The sequence below is a fragment of the Watersipora subatra genome, chromosome 5 (assembly GCF_963576615.1).
Source record: "Watersipora subatra chromosome 5, tzWatSuba1.1, whole genome shotgun sequence".
Classification (NCBI taxonomy): Eukaryota; Metazoa; Bryozoa; class Gymnolaemata; order Cheilostomatida; family Watersiporidae; genus Watersipora; species Watersipora subatra.
In genome coordinates this window covers 46,604,606-46,621,464 of record NC_088712.1, presented here as the reverse complement: position 1 = coordinate 46,621,464, position 16,859 = coordinate 46,604,606, and the positions used below count along the sequence as shown (strand labels likewise).

The following is a 16,859-nucleotide window of genomic DNA, read 5'->3' as shown; positions in this document are numbered from 1 at the left end:
TTTGGCATGCTGATCAGGGTCTTCTGCTGTCTCGTCTTAATTTTCATTTTTAGCTCACTGCCAACTGGCCACAGAGTTTTACCCATGTGAAATAAACATTTACTTTTGCCAGGTAAAGGTGGCGAAACAGTTCGTAAGATTCAATCAGACTCTCACTGTCAGGTCAAGGTCAATTCTGCTGATGGTGATAGGTCTGATCCTAAAGCTATGGCAATGGTAAAGCTGACAGGAACTGATAATGAGATACAAGCAGCTGCTGTATGTTCTCTATCAGCAATTTGTATACGCATGCCACATCTTGTACTATTATTTACATATATAGTCCAGCCTAGGTTTTAGAATGTTTTAGATTCACTAGAAATCGGTGTTAAACAGCATATTCCTGATTTTTGTGCTACAATCGTTTTTTTAAGTAAAAATAACCCGTTCCAAAGACGCAAAACTCTAAACAATCAAAAGCACTAATTTTGGAGGTACCCACAGTCCACTGTGTCATTATAATTTACAAAACATCTACTATCCTAGGATTTTAGATGTCTACAGGATGGTGTGAGTTTGTAAGGTGAAACGAACACGCTCAATAATTTTTAATTCAGCATTTTCTGCTGTTCAAGTCAATCATGCAGCACAAATCTTTGGTTTTCTTATTTCACTAGATGTAGCTTGTAACGTGTGCAACATAAACACCCAAGAGGAATATTCATTCTCTTATGTTGGTAGACTAAGACTAATAATGTTGGTAAGACAGCATGGAGCGGGTGATTCCGCATTTGTGTAATAATAGTCGTCATTGGTAAGATCACATAACTCCAGGGTGTTTAACTAGTGTTTCAATAAATATTCATTTGTTGCTGATCTGTTGTTATCATCGCCCGCAGAACTTGGCAAAAGACGCAACTATGGACTGGCTGATGTTTTTCTGTTTCACAGAGTATTTTACTCTGTTATACTTCACTGTATTTTATATATGCCTTTATTTCTCAGACGATGGTTAAGGAACAAGTGGATGCGTGGCAGGAAAAAAAGTTGAAAATGGAGATGGTAAAGGAGAACAATCGGTCACGACAGCATTGCTCTAGGAGAGGGCCTCTACCTTATGAAGTTTCGGTTATTAGTAAAGGTGAATAATTGCTACAGATTTCACCGCATGCTAGCATAAAAAATATACTTAAAGGTTGACTTGCAACAAAATTCACATTACAGTTATTTGGTATCAAAAGATTCTCCATGTCTTACTCTGTTGTGTTGTAAGTGCAAAAATGTGGGAATGTGATTACAAGCTCTTAAAAGCTCAAAAACGAACAGTTAATCGCAGCCACACGAGACCGCCATAGTTTGGATTCTCTTTCCAAAATGGCTCAAATGTGACGTAGCTGTGTTAGATGGTTTCTGTTTACATTTTCATGCAACCTTATTCGTCGGAATATTTCACAAATATACTTCATGCATTCAATAAAACCATGTCTATTGTTCTTACGCGTCTGTTTTATCGTCATTTTAATGCTGTCACTTTTAGCTGTGATATCTTATAACTTACCGTAAAAATTCGTTTAATTTTTTAGCCTTAGATTGAAGGAGTACATATCATTGTCTGATAATCATGACGAGCCCGTTGGTCATTTGTGATAATCGAAAAGTGCTGCAGAAATTATTTGCGAAGTATTGGGTCACAATGTGTCTTTTGAATAACAAAACATTAGAATGTCTTTTTCATATCAAACTTACAATTGGCTTGTTCAACCTATGTGATTTTAAACCATTTGCGTTACTTCTCTTATTGGTGTTATAGATTCTGAAATATCCACATAACATCAGGCCATGATAATGACATAATGTTTTTTATGAATGAGTCATCTTGTTGCTGATACAAGAATGCAAAGTAAATGTTTCGGTAACGTTGCCTCTTAGGTTTGTACAACGCATGCGCAACACACATACAACGCATGCGCAACACACATACAACGCATGCGCAACTCACATACATTGTGGATACAAAGCGCATACACTATCATAACAGCGCACATACAACGGTCGATAGAAAATAAATAGAATACTTTGTGTAATGTTTTAGACCCATTTTATTAACAGACTATAAGTAGAATATTGAATAGTATTATAATGTTATTACTACTATTATTATTATTACCTATTGATAATATTAATAATTTACAACGCGCATGCGTTGTATGCGCGTTGTACCGACCTAAGATGCACCGTTACCAAATTCGCTTATCCGTTTTCTCCTAATTTGCTTTAATGATGGTGTGTTTGCTAGGTTCTCCTCTCCAATGCGAGGTCTGGCCAGATACTAGAGATTATCTTGACTGTTACGTGACAGCCATAGTCAATCCTACTCATATCTGGCTACAGGTTCTCTCTCAGAACAGCACTAAACTCGATGAGATCAACACGCGGCTCTGCAACCTCTACTCTGACTCGAGTCAGGTGTGCTTTTGTGTGTGATAGAGTAATCCCTCGAGGGTTTAGTTTAGTGTCTGCTTAGCTTACTGCAAACAGAGTGTTTTTAAGAGCATTGTTGTACAAACAATAGCTCTGTGATCTTGGATGAACATGTCTGAGTCCAGTGGTAAGGAAACCTTGACGACTGAAGACGTTTAGTTCCAGAGAGCAAGTAAGGTTGGAGGTAGAGTTGGCTAGGTTTGAACCCAGTTTAGACCAGCTGAAAAAACCGGTTTTTATGGTTTTTTCATTATTTTTTGTGAAAAACATAATATTTCAAGCTCTTAGTGGTTCCTGTGTGGTAAAAATGCATTTTTGTGTAGTTATCAACTGTGGAGGTCTATTTAGCACATAGTAGTGAGGTGCTGTTGAAGCTCAAGTTGCAACTACATGAAATCCTAGCCCAACAATGAATTAGTGAATTTCATTTTCAATTGCTTTCATCAAGTGATCTGATGATCCCTTTATTGATGAAATATAAAAACTTTGTGAAATATACTAATCCAATCATCGTCTCTAATAATGAATAAAAACTTTCTCAAGTATGGCCAGCGAGAGAGGATTGCTTATAATTAGAAATCAAAACAATAAAATCGTTTTGGGCAAAAGATTGAGGTTTGCAAACTAATATTTCATTTAGTGGGCACAAGCCAAAGTAGTTGGATTGTTAGAATTCAGTTTATCAAGTTTTTTGTGTTTCGAAAAGGCAACTCTAGTGCTTTAATTGAGCAAATATCCTCAACATTTGGGTTCGTCCATTCAAAGGTCAGAAATAGACTGGGTACAGAGAAAGCTGGAAAACTTGTATTTATTTATCGTATGACCAATACTTTAGTACATATTCAGTAACATATTGTATCTATTACTACCATTACAGATTTTCAAGTTTTTTTGCTTCAATTCTAGCAATTGTAGATCATTACGCTTTGCTCTTCACTACCACACAGTTAATCACTGGGATTAATATTCCTACTTATACATAGAGCTGTATGTAATATATTCACTTTGTGTATTAAAATTTCTGCTCTGTATTTCTTTATTCATGTTTGATTAAAGGTTCATTCTGAAATTTCTATGTTTTCTCTTCTCATAACTCCCACAGTAGCATCTTTAGCAGATGATTACACATATGTATGTTCAATACTCAATCATGCAGCTACAGAAGTGATGTTAATTAAACTTGAAATTGCAAAACATTTGATCAAATTATATAAACCATATAAACCGGTTTAAACAAAAAACCTGGTTCGTTTGGTTTTGTCATAAAATTCATGGTTTTTTTAACCCTGGAACTTGAAGGTCATCATCAGTGGCTTTTTTTAGTTAACCCCCAACCTGTTGTGTGCGGGTCAGGAGTTCTAGACCACTAGGTCATGGCTGAATTTTTATAGCATACTTAACAATGCCAGAATAGCCTTTTTCTTATACCAATGATTGACTTGAAAAAATTGTGAGACAGTTAGATGTTACGCCAATAAATAAATGTCTATCAAACTGTAAAGTTCTTACAAGCATAGCAAAGTGGAATACTTAAGAAAGCTCTTTGGTTAAACAATACTTAGGCAAGCTCTTTGGTTAAACAATACTAAGGGAAAATCAATTTTCAACTGCCAAGATAGTTGCGAAGTTATGCTAAATCATAAATTTAATATTTTGATTTACCATATAGTTGGGAGAACATAAGTTTTACTGATATTACTGAAGCTTCAAGACAGTCTTTTAAAACAGCAGAAAGTCTATTTTCGACTGATAAGAACTATTTACTTATTCAAATGAAGTATCAACTGCTTACATTCAGAATTACTACATCTACTACACTGCTAGAGAGAGGTAACACTGCTAGAGAGGGGTAACCCTGCTAGAGAGAGGTAACACTGCTAGAGAGGGGTAACACTGCTAGAGAGAGGTAACACTGCTAGAGAGGGGTAACACTGCTAGAGAGGGGTAACACTGCTAGAGAGGGGTAACACTGCTAGAGAGGTGTAACACTGCTAGAAAGGGGTAACACTGCTAGAGAGGTAACACTGCTAGGGAGGTAACACTGCTAGAGAGGGGTATAACACTGCTAGAGATGGGTAACACTGCTAGAGAGAGGTAACACTGCTAGAGAGGGGTAACACTGCTAGAGAGGGGTAACACTGCTAGAGAGGTAACACTTATTGGTAACTTTGAGTGTTACCTCTTTTTTATCTTAAGATCTATTTTGATACGAGTATAGATTTTCTGTCCTTTGCCTTCTAGGTAGTTATGGTAGTTCTGAATGCTTAGGATAAAGCTTTTTTATTAAAATGCTAAATTCCTCTGAGCTGGCCTTTGTTCTGTATAATTCATACTCAACGTGTTTAGAGTGTTGCTCTGCTATCTGCAGCATTTTGAAGGATTTTATTCAAGTATTTGTAGAAAAATTAAAGCAATTACATTGATTTTATTTTTCTACAACAGCTAAGGCTGAGAGTTTTAGTTTTCTTTGTCCCACGACCAAACACGAGCAAAGCGATGGTTTGGGAGATTTATGATATATGTGCACACGACTCCCGAAAAATTATCCGGTAATGGCCGTTACCAAAACCCTTCTACCGAAATCTCTTCAAAAAATTTAACGATTTTTGTGTAGAGTCATTTAAGTATAATAATGATACAAAACACATATAAACCTATTTAAATATGTTACCAAGTTTTTGAAAGGTTACCGCAATATCTTAAAACTAATTCATCTGATCGGATTATACATGAATAGACAGATTAATTGGGCCTTAAATCGAAATATAAACTCTCCAAGCCTATTTTAATCAAAATTAAGACCGGCCGACGAAACGCCGATAAGGCGGTGCGACAGAAAGTAGAACTATTAAGTCGTGCACATTTCACAAAAAAGCGTGCACATTTCACCAGTCTATCACATTGTCTAATTGCCGAAGGTTTCTGTAATTAACATTGAAGTACTAAAAAGAAATCGTTTTTTTTGCCGATTCTACTGTACTCTAACATTTTGGATACTTATAATGAATACTTTGGTATTTCAACTGATGTCTAAAGCAGTGAAAGTAAAGGAAATGGTGATGATACTTTTCTAACGGTTCTTTTTTTTTTAACGATTTATAACGATACAATATATAATTAACGTATAGGTATGTACTGAAAAGTAATTGTTTCTTTTTGCCGGTTCTACCAGACTCTGACATTTTGGATACTTATAATGAGTACTGTGGTATTCCAACTGATGTTCAAGGCAGTGAAAGTAAGGGAAATGACGATGATATTTTTCTAACAATTATAAGACTATTACAATATTTAATTGTAAGAATAATCATTCGATTTTACAAGATCGAAGTGTATAGTGACCGATGGTGTGCAATATGTTTCTGTTATTTTTTTTCTAAAGTATTTGTTGATGGTACTACGGCTGTGCCCAATTTTGTGGTACTGCCAAGCAGTTTTTAATATATGTATGTGTATGTATGTATATTACACAGCAGTTTGCCATTTTACTTCTAATATTGCATTGCTCCTATTGCAGGGAGAGATATAAACATATCATCTTTTCCTTTCATTATTGCTGTTTGTTGTACATGATGACACCCAGTACATTACAGCTACCATTGTAGTTATCCTATTGCTCTGCCATTTGACTGCTAATATTGCATTTCTCAACCAGCAGTACCCTTTCTTTTTCCATTATCACTTTGGTCGTGGGCTGTATGACTGGGGTATTTTTAGTATCATTTATGTTTAATTTAAGAAAAATGTTTAACATTCTGGACTAAAAATAATGTTGCACATTATACTCCTGTACACCTTTACCTTTTAGTCTAATAGTTTGATACATGTACAGTAGAAGGTTAAATATGTTACGTTGAAGTGTGTTGGTTAAGTTTAGGTTAAGTGTTGTGGTATCATTGGATATTGCCTGATGAGAGGTTCAGTTTTACCATTAACATAGTTTTGCAACTTTTTTGTCAACAGCAGTTGACTGCTTTTGATCTTTCCTGCTGCCTGTGGCTTCGATCTCAGCAGGATCGGTACACAACTAAGCAGGAATTCTCAGTTATTACAGTGGACCCCCGCCATATGACACTAATTCATTCCGGTGTTTGCATCATAAGATGAAAATGTCATATAATGTCATATATAAGAACCCATAAGGGTTTTTATGGGTTCCTATATCCTAGAGGGATAGATATAGGAACCCATAAAAATCATCTAATGCAGACACTCCCTGGTAAAAAACATCAAATGTTTATATATGTACTGTACATACTAAAAATTAATAATAAAATAATATAATATCCATAGTATCTATAGTTAACTTATAGTTAACCTAGTAACTCTAGTTTCGCTGCCATGGTAGTAATTTTCTTGCTTCTTCCTTTACTGTCGTTATCAATCTTAGGACTCATGGCTAACGAATTAAAGTTAGCCGTGGGTCCTAAGATAACTTTCATTACACAATGAACTTGAGTAACTTAAGCTAGTCTAAATCTTTACTATAATAAGAGTCATTATTATAACCTAAAGTCAACGTTAGGAAAAAAGGTTGCGTCATGATCTCTCACACAATCATGATCTTCAAACATGGTAGATGAAGCGTGAAGCATGCTAGTTTAACCAATCGGCATTAAAGATTGGCAGTTGTAATAATTATGTGTGCAATTATTTCATGGTATGGCTAGTCAACTGTGCGGTGTAGTGGATAGACACATCTGTCTGCAGAATGGTGGTTCCAAGTTCAATTCCAGTACGAAGCAGTTTTTCCATTCCTAAAACTTTATCGCTATGACTGAACATGCAGGCGACAAACACTGAAATGTATCTATAAATATTTTTTAATGTTTGAATGTGTGTCGTTCCAGCTATAGCTATTAAAATCTTGGAATTAAAATCCCACATTTTGATGGATTTGAACTGGCGATGAATGCATCCGCAAATTTCTTTTCCAAGCGCTCTACCACTGAGCTACAACAACATATTGAGCAAGATGTTATCATATACCGTAGAACTTATGCACCCGCTAATTATTTTAGCATTGCGCTTACGCGTTACGATGCCCCTGTTAAAAAATATTTTTCATAAGGTTCGATTACTATATCTGGGGTCAAGGCCGATTCTTCTCTCTCGGACAATTATATATCTCCATAGGAAAAGCCTCGACATTCTCTCACCATTCAGTTACACAAAAACAGTACGATGTCTCATTTTTACATTTGTACCGATATCAAGAGGTACCAGTATTGTCGTGATACTGATCATTTTTATGGATAGCTTCTGGTGGAGCATTAACCTTTGTTTATGCACACACACTTCTATGCAAGAATTGTTATTATTAGTTCAACATATTCAGGAGTTTTATTTAGTTTTCTTCGTTCGTATTAATGGTATCATCACTGAATTATCTTTTAATGTGATCGTAGCAAAACAGACTTAATTCAGCTATTACTCGCTAATACTTTCACACTTACATCTAAACCCTTTTATAGTGGCTTTGTTTTTTTTATTTATATGACCTGCACAAAAAAATTTCCTCATGATATGAAGCTTGAAAATTACAGTTGTTTGACAAAGTTTGAAAACCTTTACAGTTGTTTTTATTTTCTTTTTAATTATTTCAACTACGCAAAACACTTTTCTCACGATATGTAGTTTGAAAGTTAGAATGGCAAATGTTGGTATATGTTAAATACAAATCAATGTTCTGTGCAAAGATTTTTTTATTACCTGGGCAACGCCGGGTAGTACAGCTAGTAAATATATATATATATATACTGTAAAACTTTTAATTGAACGTCACCTCTATTTGACCGCTACTACAAGAAAAGGGTTGAAAAATAGAGCGCCACCCTCTATTTGAACGCCACCTCCATTTGACCGCCACTTTGACTATCTTTGATCCTTATGAACCCGTAATATCAAGTGATCAGTAGAAAATTGTCCACAAAATCTAATAATAATGAATCGTTTACATTAATAACAATCAATTCTCTCGTGGTCTAACTCCAAAACTTTTCGCTCTTTTTCTCATCAAAACTTTTAAAGCAACACCATAGAAATAATCAATTACGGTCTCAGGCTAATACTAAGGCTCAGGCTAATAATTCTTTGTTTATCGTGGTCTTGATACTTCGAAGTACACGTACCTATATAAAAACGGTTTAAATTTACATTGGTAGATAAACTTTAAAAGCAACACCATAAAAATAATATCTGTCTCGGGCTAATAGTAGTTCCTTGTTTAACGCGGTCCTAATTTCGCGTACTTTTTACTAATTTTGGTTTCGCTCATGCCCTATCAAGCATTTACGAAACACGAAGAATGCTGAACTGAGAGAGAGAGTGAGCATTGTATCTCTTTTAGACGTTTTGGGAGGAGCAAATAGTCTATCATGATACTTCATGATTCCGATGCATTCAGCAAACTGGCCAGCAAATTTGAATTGCAAGAGAAATTTTTGTTGATGGCATTCGGTGAAAAAATTGTCATAATGACAGTATAAAAAAACCGTAAAACAGTCGCGCCATAACTGGTGATGCATGGTACTTTAATATTCCCTCAATAAACATGAAATAACATTAATTATGAATAAACAAAAATATGAATTACTTGAAAGACTATTTTATTGTTTTGAGTTCTGGTCATAGTCAGTAGGATTATGACTTGATTAATATGCTTCCAGATTGTCGATGATGTCGTGTCTAACCGCCCTCCAATAGGAACCACTGTGGCAGCTCGAAATCTCACGGAAAACCTATGGTATAGAGGTGAGTTCTAGCTCATTCTCTTGAAAGCTGTTATCAGTTATTCCTAGCAATCTGTATAGATCTGTAAGTGGTGAACTATAGCAGGGGTAAGGGGCTAAGGCTAAAGAACAGCGAGAATTCAGGCTATCATGATCTAAATTGTCTACAAGATAGTTTGAAGTCCAAAAAAGCTCTTGCAGCTGGTCAAAGATCACTCAGACAAGTTGAGGATAAGGAAATAAGCGAAAAACTTTGTGGTTTCCATCTGGTTTCTTTTTTGCAGTAGCACTGACTGTCAGCAAGCATGAGTGCTCAGGTCATCACGTATATCTCTGGGTTGACTTTCTTATCTATCTATCTTCTTTATATTTATATATCTCAAAGTATGTATGTGTGTCCCTCCAGCTATTGCCATTATTAGAATAACTGTAGCTGGACGACGCTGATGCAACATCATGGCGTACCTTCATTAGAAGCTTAGCGCTTATTAACTAGCTTACTGGAATTTCCCATTGGCAATGTGCCTGGCTAATAGCAAGTGGTGGGCAACTCTCATTACTTCTCATTGTTTATAAATTGATTTTTAATACTATTTTCCATTGGCAATGTGCCAGGCTAATAGCAAGTGGTAGGCAACTCTCATCTGTTCTCATTTTTTACAAGCTGATTTTTAACACCATTTTCCATCGGAAATGTGCTAGGCTAATAGCAAGTGGAAGGTGTAATGTACCAATGTTTTGTATTCTTTGGTTATTCATGATCATCACACCTGTATGTCAGCTGATGCAACACATGTGAATCAACAGTTTTTACAAGCTAGTGCAGAAATGTTTCTTTGTTATGCTTTTGATGTGGCAATCCATATTATTGTTTCTCTGATTGTGTGTCGTCTGATTCATTGCTGACTTGTTTGTGACAAAACCTTTCAGTGAAATAAGTTAGTCTAGATTAGCACAGCAGACCGTCATAAACCTCCCTGTGCATCTCTAATGATGAATAATGTATAAGTGAGTAGGCCTACATTATTTTGGCGACGAAGGAAAAAGTTTCTACGCTAGACTGAAAAATATAGCAGCAACAGGTGCAGCCACAGCGTCAGCGGTTCCATTGTTTGGTGGGATGGTGGAGACGTATTTGGAAAAATTGGACACTCATTATGCGTTTCATGGAACCAAACCGGACAAGAAAAAACATGTGCTTATCATGGGACTGTCAGAAGAGCAGTATGAAACGCTAGCCTGCCTAACTGCACCAAGGAAGCTAAAAGAAGTTGATGCAAAGGATTTGATCGAGCTTCTGCGAAGGCATTTTGGAACAACAACGAACAAGATGATGGAGCGGGTGAAATTTGGGAGGTGAAAAGAAGTCCATCATAGTCAGTTTCAGAGTTTGTGCTAAAACTAGTCTCAAGCTCAAACGGGGGAGTTTCAGGCTAATTTGGAAGAGAATCTGCTAGAACAGTTCCGGATAGGCGTCAACAGTAAGACAGTTCAGGACAGGATTTCAGCAATGCCAGCTGACAGACAAGCAAACCTTTTCCGAAGTGGTAGCCATAGCTCAACAAGTGGAGATTGAGGAGAAATTAGACTCGATGAGTGTCACCACCCCACCCGCAGCTGATGTCTCAGCTGTAAGGAAGCAAAGGAGGCATGGTAAGAAATCATCTACTACTAGTTCTACTGTTAAGAAGAGAGCAGGTTTCTGGTGTATGAGCGAGAAACATCTTAGCAGCAGTGCAGATTGTTCAGCCCTGGCCGTTACTGTAATACATGCCGCAAAAAAGGACACTTTGCGGGATCTAAATTCTGTAAAGGAAAACTCAAAAAGTTTACTACCGTGTCCGCAGTAAACAACTCCGACTCAAGCGATAGCGACATGTATGCCATCCAGCATGTTAGAAGTAAGATGCCTAGATGCTACGTCAACATTATGGGTGAGAGAATTCCATTCATTCTTGATACTGGAGCCTGCAGCAATATTATTGGTGTTGAAACTTATAATAAGCTGAAGTCCAAGCATAGCATCTCACTGCAAGCTGTCACTGATGATGACAATCTTTTTGGCTATGGCAGCAAGAGAAAGTTAGATTTGCGTGGATCATTCAGTGCTAATGTTCAATGTGGTCATAAAACAGCACATGCTATTTTCAATGTTTACAATGGTGTGGCTAAATTCTTGTTATCACATGAAACAGCTATTAGTCTGTTTTTAGTGTCATATAGTGATCATGCTTTGTGTAACATTTTGCCTGACAATTTTGGTGACATAATTAAAAGTTTTCCGACAGTTTTCCAAGGCTTGGGTAAGCTGGTAGGATATCAGGTCAAATTCCACATAGACCCTACAGTAGAGCCAGGAGCTCAACCTCTTAGGAGAACTCCTTTTAGAGTCAGGGAAGGGCCACGTAGGAAGTTAGATGCTATGGTGGGTGACGATGTCATGGAGAAGGTTGTGGGTGGCCTGTCCTGGTGGAGCAGTCTCCTGGTGTGTCTACTTAAAGACAATGGTGACATTAAGATAACGGCTGACATGCGAAGGGTAAATAAGGCAAATACGCATGAACGCTACCCCATTCCTACAATCAAGGAAATGCTTGCTAATTTAGAGGGAGGGAAGGTTTTCTGTCGTGTAGATATGAATCAGGGTTTTAATCAGGTAGAATTGAAGGAGGAATCAAGGGATGTTACCACTTTCTCTACTCTATTTGGCCCATATCATTACAAGCGTTTGACAATGGGAGTCAATGCTAACCCAGAATGTTTTCAGTATATTATCCAGCAGGTTTTGTCAAGTCTAGAGGGTGTACAAAACATGGCTGATGATATCTTCTTACAAGCTAGTTCGGTAGAGGAACATGATATGAGGTTGAAGGCTTTGCTTGAGCGACTCAGATACATTGGTATAACCTTGAACGCTAAGAAGTACCAATTCCGTTGTAGCAAGGTTAAGTTTCTAGGTTTTATTGTCTCAGATACAGGTATCTCAGCAGATCCTGAGAAAGTAGAAGCGGTAGTTAATTTCAAAGCCCCACAGAATGCAACTGAGTGTAGAAGTTTCATGGGTCTGGTGTTTCTGGGTCTTTGTGGGCCGCTTTCTCCCTGATCTTGCAATTGTGTCAGAGCCTATGCAGAGATTGATGCATAAGAATGTCGTGTTTCAATGGGCAAGTGAGCAAAGAAAAGTGTTTGATAAGATCAAACACTTGATGAGCAACGCGGAGACACTGGCGCATTATGATCCTAATGCTAAGACGAAATTAATTGCTGATGCATCTCCATTTGCTTTAGGGGCAGTGCTTGTACAGACACAGCATGGGGTTAACCAGGTGATTGCTTACGGTCATAGATCACTTTCGGATGTCGAAGCGTTACAGCCAAACTGAGCGTGAGGCACTCTCATTGGTGTGGGCGTGTGAACATGTCAGGCTATATTTGTTGGGCTCAGAGTTTGAGCTGATGAGTGATCACAAGGCTCTGCAGTTTATTCTCAACAATCCTTGTTCTAAGCCAGTGCCTAGGATAGAGCGATGGGCATTGAGATTGCAGTCATTTAGGTTCAATGTGATATATCAGAGCGGCAAATCAAATATTGCAGATCTATTGTCTAGGATGGTGAATTGGGTTGGTGATTCTCCATTTATTAGCAATGTTACAAGTGAGAGTTATATGAAATACACAGCTCATGATTCTGCTCCGAGAGCTATGACATGGGAGGCAATAGTTGACCAGTCTAATCAGTGTGAGGAAATCAGCTCTTGAAACAGGCCATTTATAGCAATGATTTTGGGAGTTGTCCTTCTTCGTTCAAGAGTGTGTCTATTGAGCTTAGTGAAGTTCATGGTGTTGTACTGAGAGGTCAGAAGATTGTTATACCTAGAAGTTTGAGAGATAAGGCTGTGGAACTCGCTCATGAAGGTCATCAGGGTATTGTGAAAACCAAGCAGAGGCTACGAACCAAAGTGTGGTGGCCAGGTATTGATAAAATCGCAGAGAGCTATTGTAGGAAATGCATTGAGTGTATGACGGTATCTCAGCCAGATCCACCTCAGCAGGTGACAATGACAAAGTTTCCGGATAAACCATGGTCATACTTGAGTGCTGACGTTTCAGTTCCTTTACCCTATGGTAGGTCAATTAAGGTTCTTGTCGATTACTACTCTCGATATTTTGAATGTGCATTTCTAGGCTCTACCAAGTCTGCAAAGATCATTGAGTTTATAGACACCGTATCTGCTAGGTTCAAGTACCCTGAGACTCTGAGAATGGATAATGGTTCTCAGTTTATATCAGCAGAGTTCCAGGATTATTTACAGTCTTGTAACATAAAGTGGATACAAACTACCCCATTGTGACCTCAGGTAAATGGAGAGGTAGAAAGGGTAGATTGTACAATTCTCAAATCCTTTGAACTTGCACATGGTAAAAAGGGAAATTTAGGCAAGGCTTTGAGGGATTTTCTCATGGCATATAAATCAACACCGCACAGCAGCACAGGTGTGACACCATTTAGCCTTCTGTTTGGTGGTCGTGAAATGAGAACTAAACTTCTTGGTTTGTGTTGTGAAACTGATCCAACTGTGTTTGAGAAAGCAGCTGATTTTGATGCAAAAGCTAAGCATGTAGGCAAATGAAATGTAGATAAGCGTTTATCCAGTAAGAATATTGAGATCGGAGATCAGGTTTTGATGAGGAAAGAGAACAGGGGAAAGCTAGATCGTAATTTTGAATCAAACCCCAAAACAGTTGTGGCTAAAGAAGGGTCTGAAATAATTGTTAGGGATGAAAGTGGGAAACAAACATGTAGAAACTCCACTTTTGTCAAAGTTTTGCCTGACGCAGTCCAACTGGGCCCTGGTAACCAGCGTACCTTACGGGGGGCCAACAGAGCTGACTGTTCTATTTCACTGGCTCCTAACCATGACTCTACCCGACCGCGTCACCCACCAGAGAGATATGGGGATATTAGGGTACATTAAACAGATTACAGTAGGATCTTGTGGAATTTGAATCGGAAATCTTGTTAGCCCTAGAATACTTTATAGCTAGTCTCATTTTATTCTGATTAAATATATTTTACTCTGTGTGTTACAAAATAGCTTTGTTCAATTGATTTTTTTTTCAAATAATCACTTACATAAATGTAGCTGTCTGATTTATGTCACAACAGGACTTAATGCCTGTAAAATTGGTAAGGGATGTAATGTACCAATGTCTGTATTATTTGATTCTTCATGATCATCAAACCGGTATGTCAGCTGATGCAACACATTATGTGAATCAACAGTTTTTACAAGCTAGTGCAAAAATGTTTCTTTTTTATGCCTTCAATGTGGCAACCCATAATATTGTTTCTCTGATTGTGTGTCGTCTGATTCATTGCTGGCTTGTTTGTGACAAGATCTTTGAGTTAAATAAATTAGTTTAGCACAGCAAACAGTCAGGCAGCTCCCTGTGCACTTCTAATGATAGTTAGCATATAAATGAATACATTAAAGTAGGCAACTCTCATCACTTCTCATTGTTTATAATCTGATTTTTAATACCCTGGCAACACCGGGAGGCACAGCTAGTGCTATAATAAAAGTTGTCAGCTTTTGTCTCAATACTATTAGACTACGTCGAGTCTGATGTACATGTGTTGGGTATATACATGCGTTGGTTATATACATGCGTTGGTTATATACATGCGTTGGTTATATACATGCGTTGGTTATATACATGCGTTGGTTATATACATGCGTTGGTTATATACATGCGTTGGTTCTATACATGTGTTGGTTCTATACATGTTTTGGTTATATACATGTGTTGGTTGTATACATGTGTTGGTTATATACATGTGTTGGTTATATACATGTGTTGGTTATATACATGTGTTGGTTATATACATGTGTTGGTTATATACATGTGTTGGTTATATACATGTGTTGGTTATATACATGTGTTAGTTATATACACGTGTTGGTTATATACACGTGTTGGTTATATACACGCGTTGGTTATATAAATGGGTTGGTTATATACATGGGTTGGTTATATACACGTGTTGGTTATATACACGTGTTGGTTATATAAATGGGTTGGTTATATACATGGGTTGATTATATACATGTGTTGGTTTAGCATACTTAACATTATTGCTAAGTTACCGGCACACGAGGAGAATAGACTCGGTGGAAAAGCATTAGCTCAATAGTCAATATACAAACATACAATGCGGAAAGTATCTACCATAACGGCAGCAATTAAAAATAAAATATTGTTGATATGTTTTGCTCATCAGTTTCTCTGCGCCTTTCCAGTGCAACCGTTTTATGACTGTTTATTTTTTGTAACAGGATGAGAAGGAACTGTGTGAATAGGACTTGAAGTTGTTAATATCTCTTAGTTTAATTGGGTACCTGCTTATGTATAACTGTTACTTTCACCGCTGTCCTTTGAAAAATGTATGATATGCTGCTTTTGAAAGAAATTGTCAATTTTTAGCGGAATTTTTAAAAAAGTTTGGTGGTAGAAGAACATTTCAATCAATGCTCATTAAAACTGTGATTAATTATTGATGACAGAACTTCTGAAGATGAATAATCAGTCCTCAGCCCAAGTCTCTGATTACAGCAAATGCTCAGTTTTTTGTGAGGATTTTTGTAGCTCTCATTTCCGTCACCATTCCACGACACTCCGTGTTCTCCAATCAGTCTCACTTTGCAGTTCTCACCAAATTTGAGGTCAAGGTTGCACCTATGCCAATATTTATTCATAAATTTGTGATAGATTATTCACCTTATCATTGATTGACTAATATCAACTCAAAATCCTTTGCAACTTAGAAAATTTATTCTGAAACGGAGCTTTACATTTTCCGACCGTAGAAATGGATTTTGCGTTCTGCTCTTCATTCTTGAGGTCTGTAATGCTGGATACGTAAGCTGAAGATAGATAGGTGTGAACCAACCTTGAGGAATACATGTAGCTCCAAGTCTGACAGTTAGTTTGTACTGTTTGATACATTGCTGGCTGGTGCTGAGAGGAATTGTTAGGCTATGCGATTGTGCTTGTAGGTAAAATTAGTGCATACAGTGATGAGAATGAACCAGCCGTAGATATCTACTATGTTGATTACGGAGACAGTGGCTGGTTACCCCTAGAGAACTGCAATTTGCAGCTTTTAAGGTGAGACAAATCCTTGCATGGTCTTCTACAAAGTCCACACTTTTTTGAAATGGCGTAAGTAAACATAAAAAGGCTCTAGTGTTTACGTTAATAAACATTTCTAAGCTTTAAAAAAGTTGGGCGTGCACTGTTTCTTAAATTTGAATTTTAGTTCATTAGTGATATAGTTTCAAAGTCCATTGTGTTAATATAGATTAAAAAATGTTTGTCACGTGTCATTTAGTCAGGGATGCGAGTGTGCCTGCATGTGTATTGTAGGAATCTGGTCCTTCGATTGACTTTCTAAAAAAAACTGTTTGCTTTTTTGTGTAAACAATTTCACAAAGCATTGAAATGGAGTAGCTGGTACCTCTATGTGCATCATTAAGACATGCTAGAGCATCATCTATCGTAATAATTTATTGCTTTAATTCAACAAATAAGCAAGGCTCTGAAACTTTTACCAGCGGCATTTTTCATTTCTTATATTTGTATACTTCATGGAAATATGTTTCCAAA

The 16,859-nt window shown here is 37.2% G+C and overlaps 1 protein-coding gene across 1 annotated transcript in view; it reads left to right on the top strand.

The window, feature by feature from the left end:
* Nucleotides 1-16,859, top strand: part of LOC137396547 (tudor and KH domain-containing protein-like) — a 37,576-nt gene that overhangs the window by 5,766 nt on the left and 14,951 nt on the right. The window contains exons 5-9 of the mRNA XM_068082857.1: nucleotides 113-258; nucleotides 985-1,120; nucleotides 2,276-2,445; nucleotides 9,129-9,213; nucleotides 16,250-16,361. Coding sequence (XP_067938958.1) covers nucleotides 113-258; nucleotides 985-1,120; nucleotides 2,276-2,445; nucleotides 9,129-9,213; nucleotides 16,250-16,361 — 649 coding nt within the window. The remainder of the gene's footprint in view (nucleotides 1-112; nucleotides 259-984; nucleotides 1,121-2,275; nucleotides 2,446-9,128; nucleotides 9,214-16,249; nucleotides 16,362-16,859) is intronic.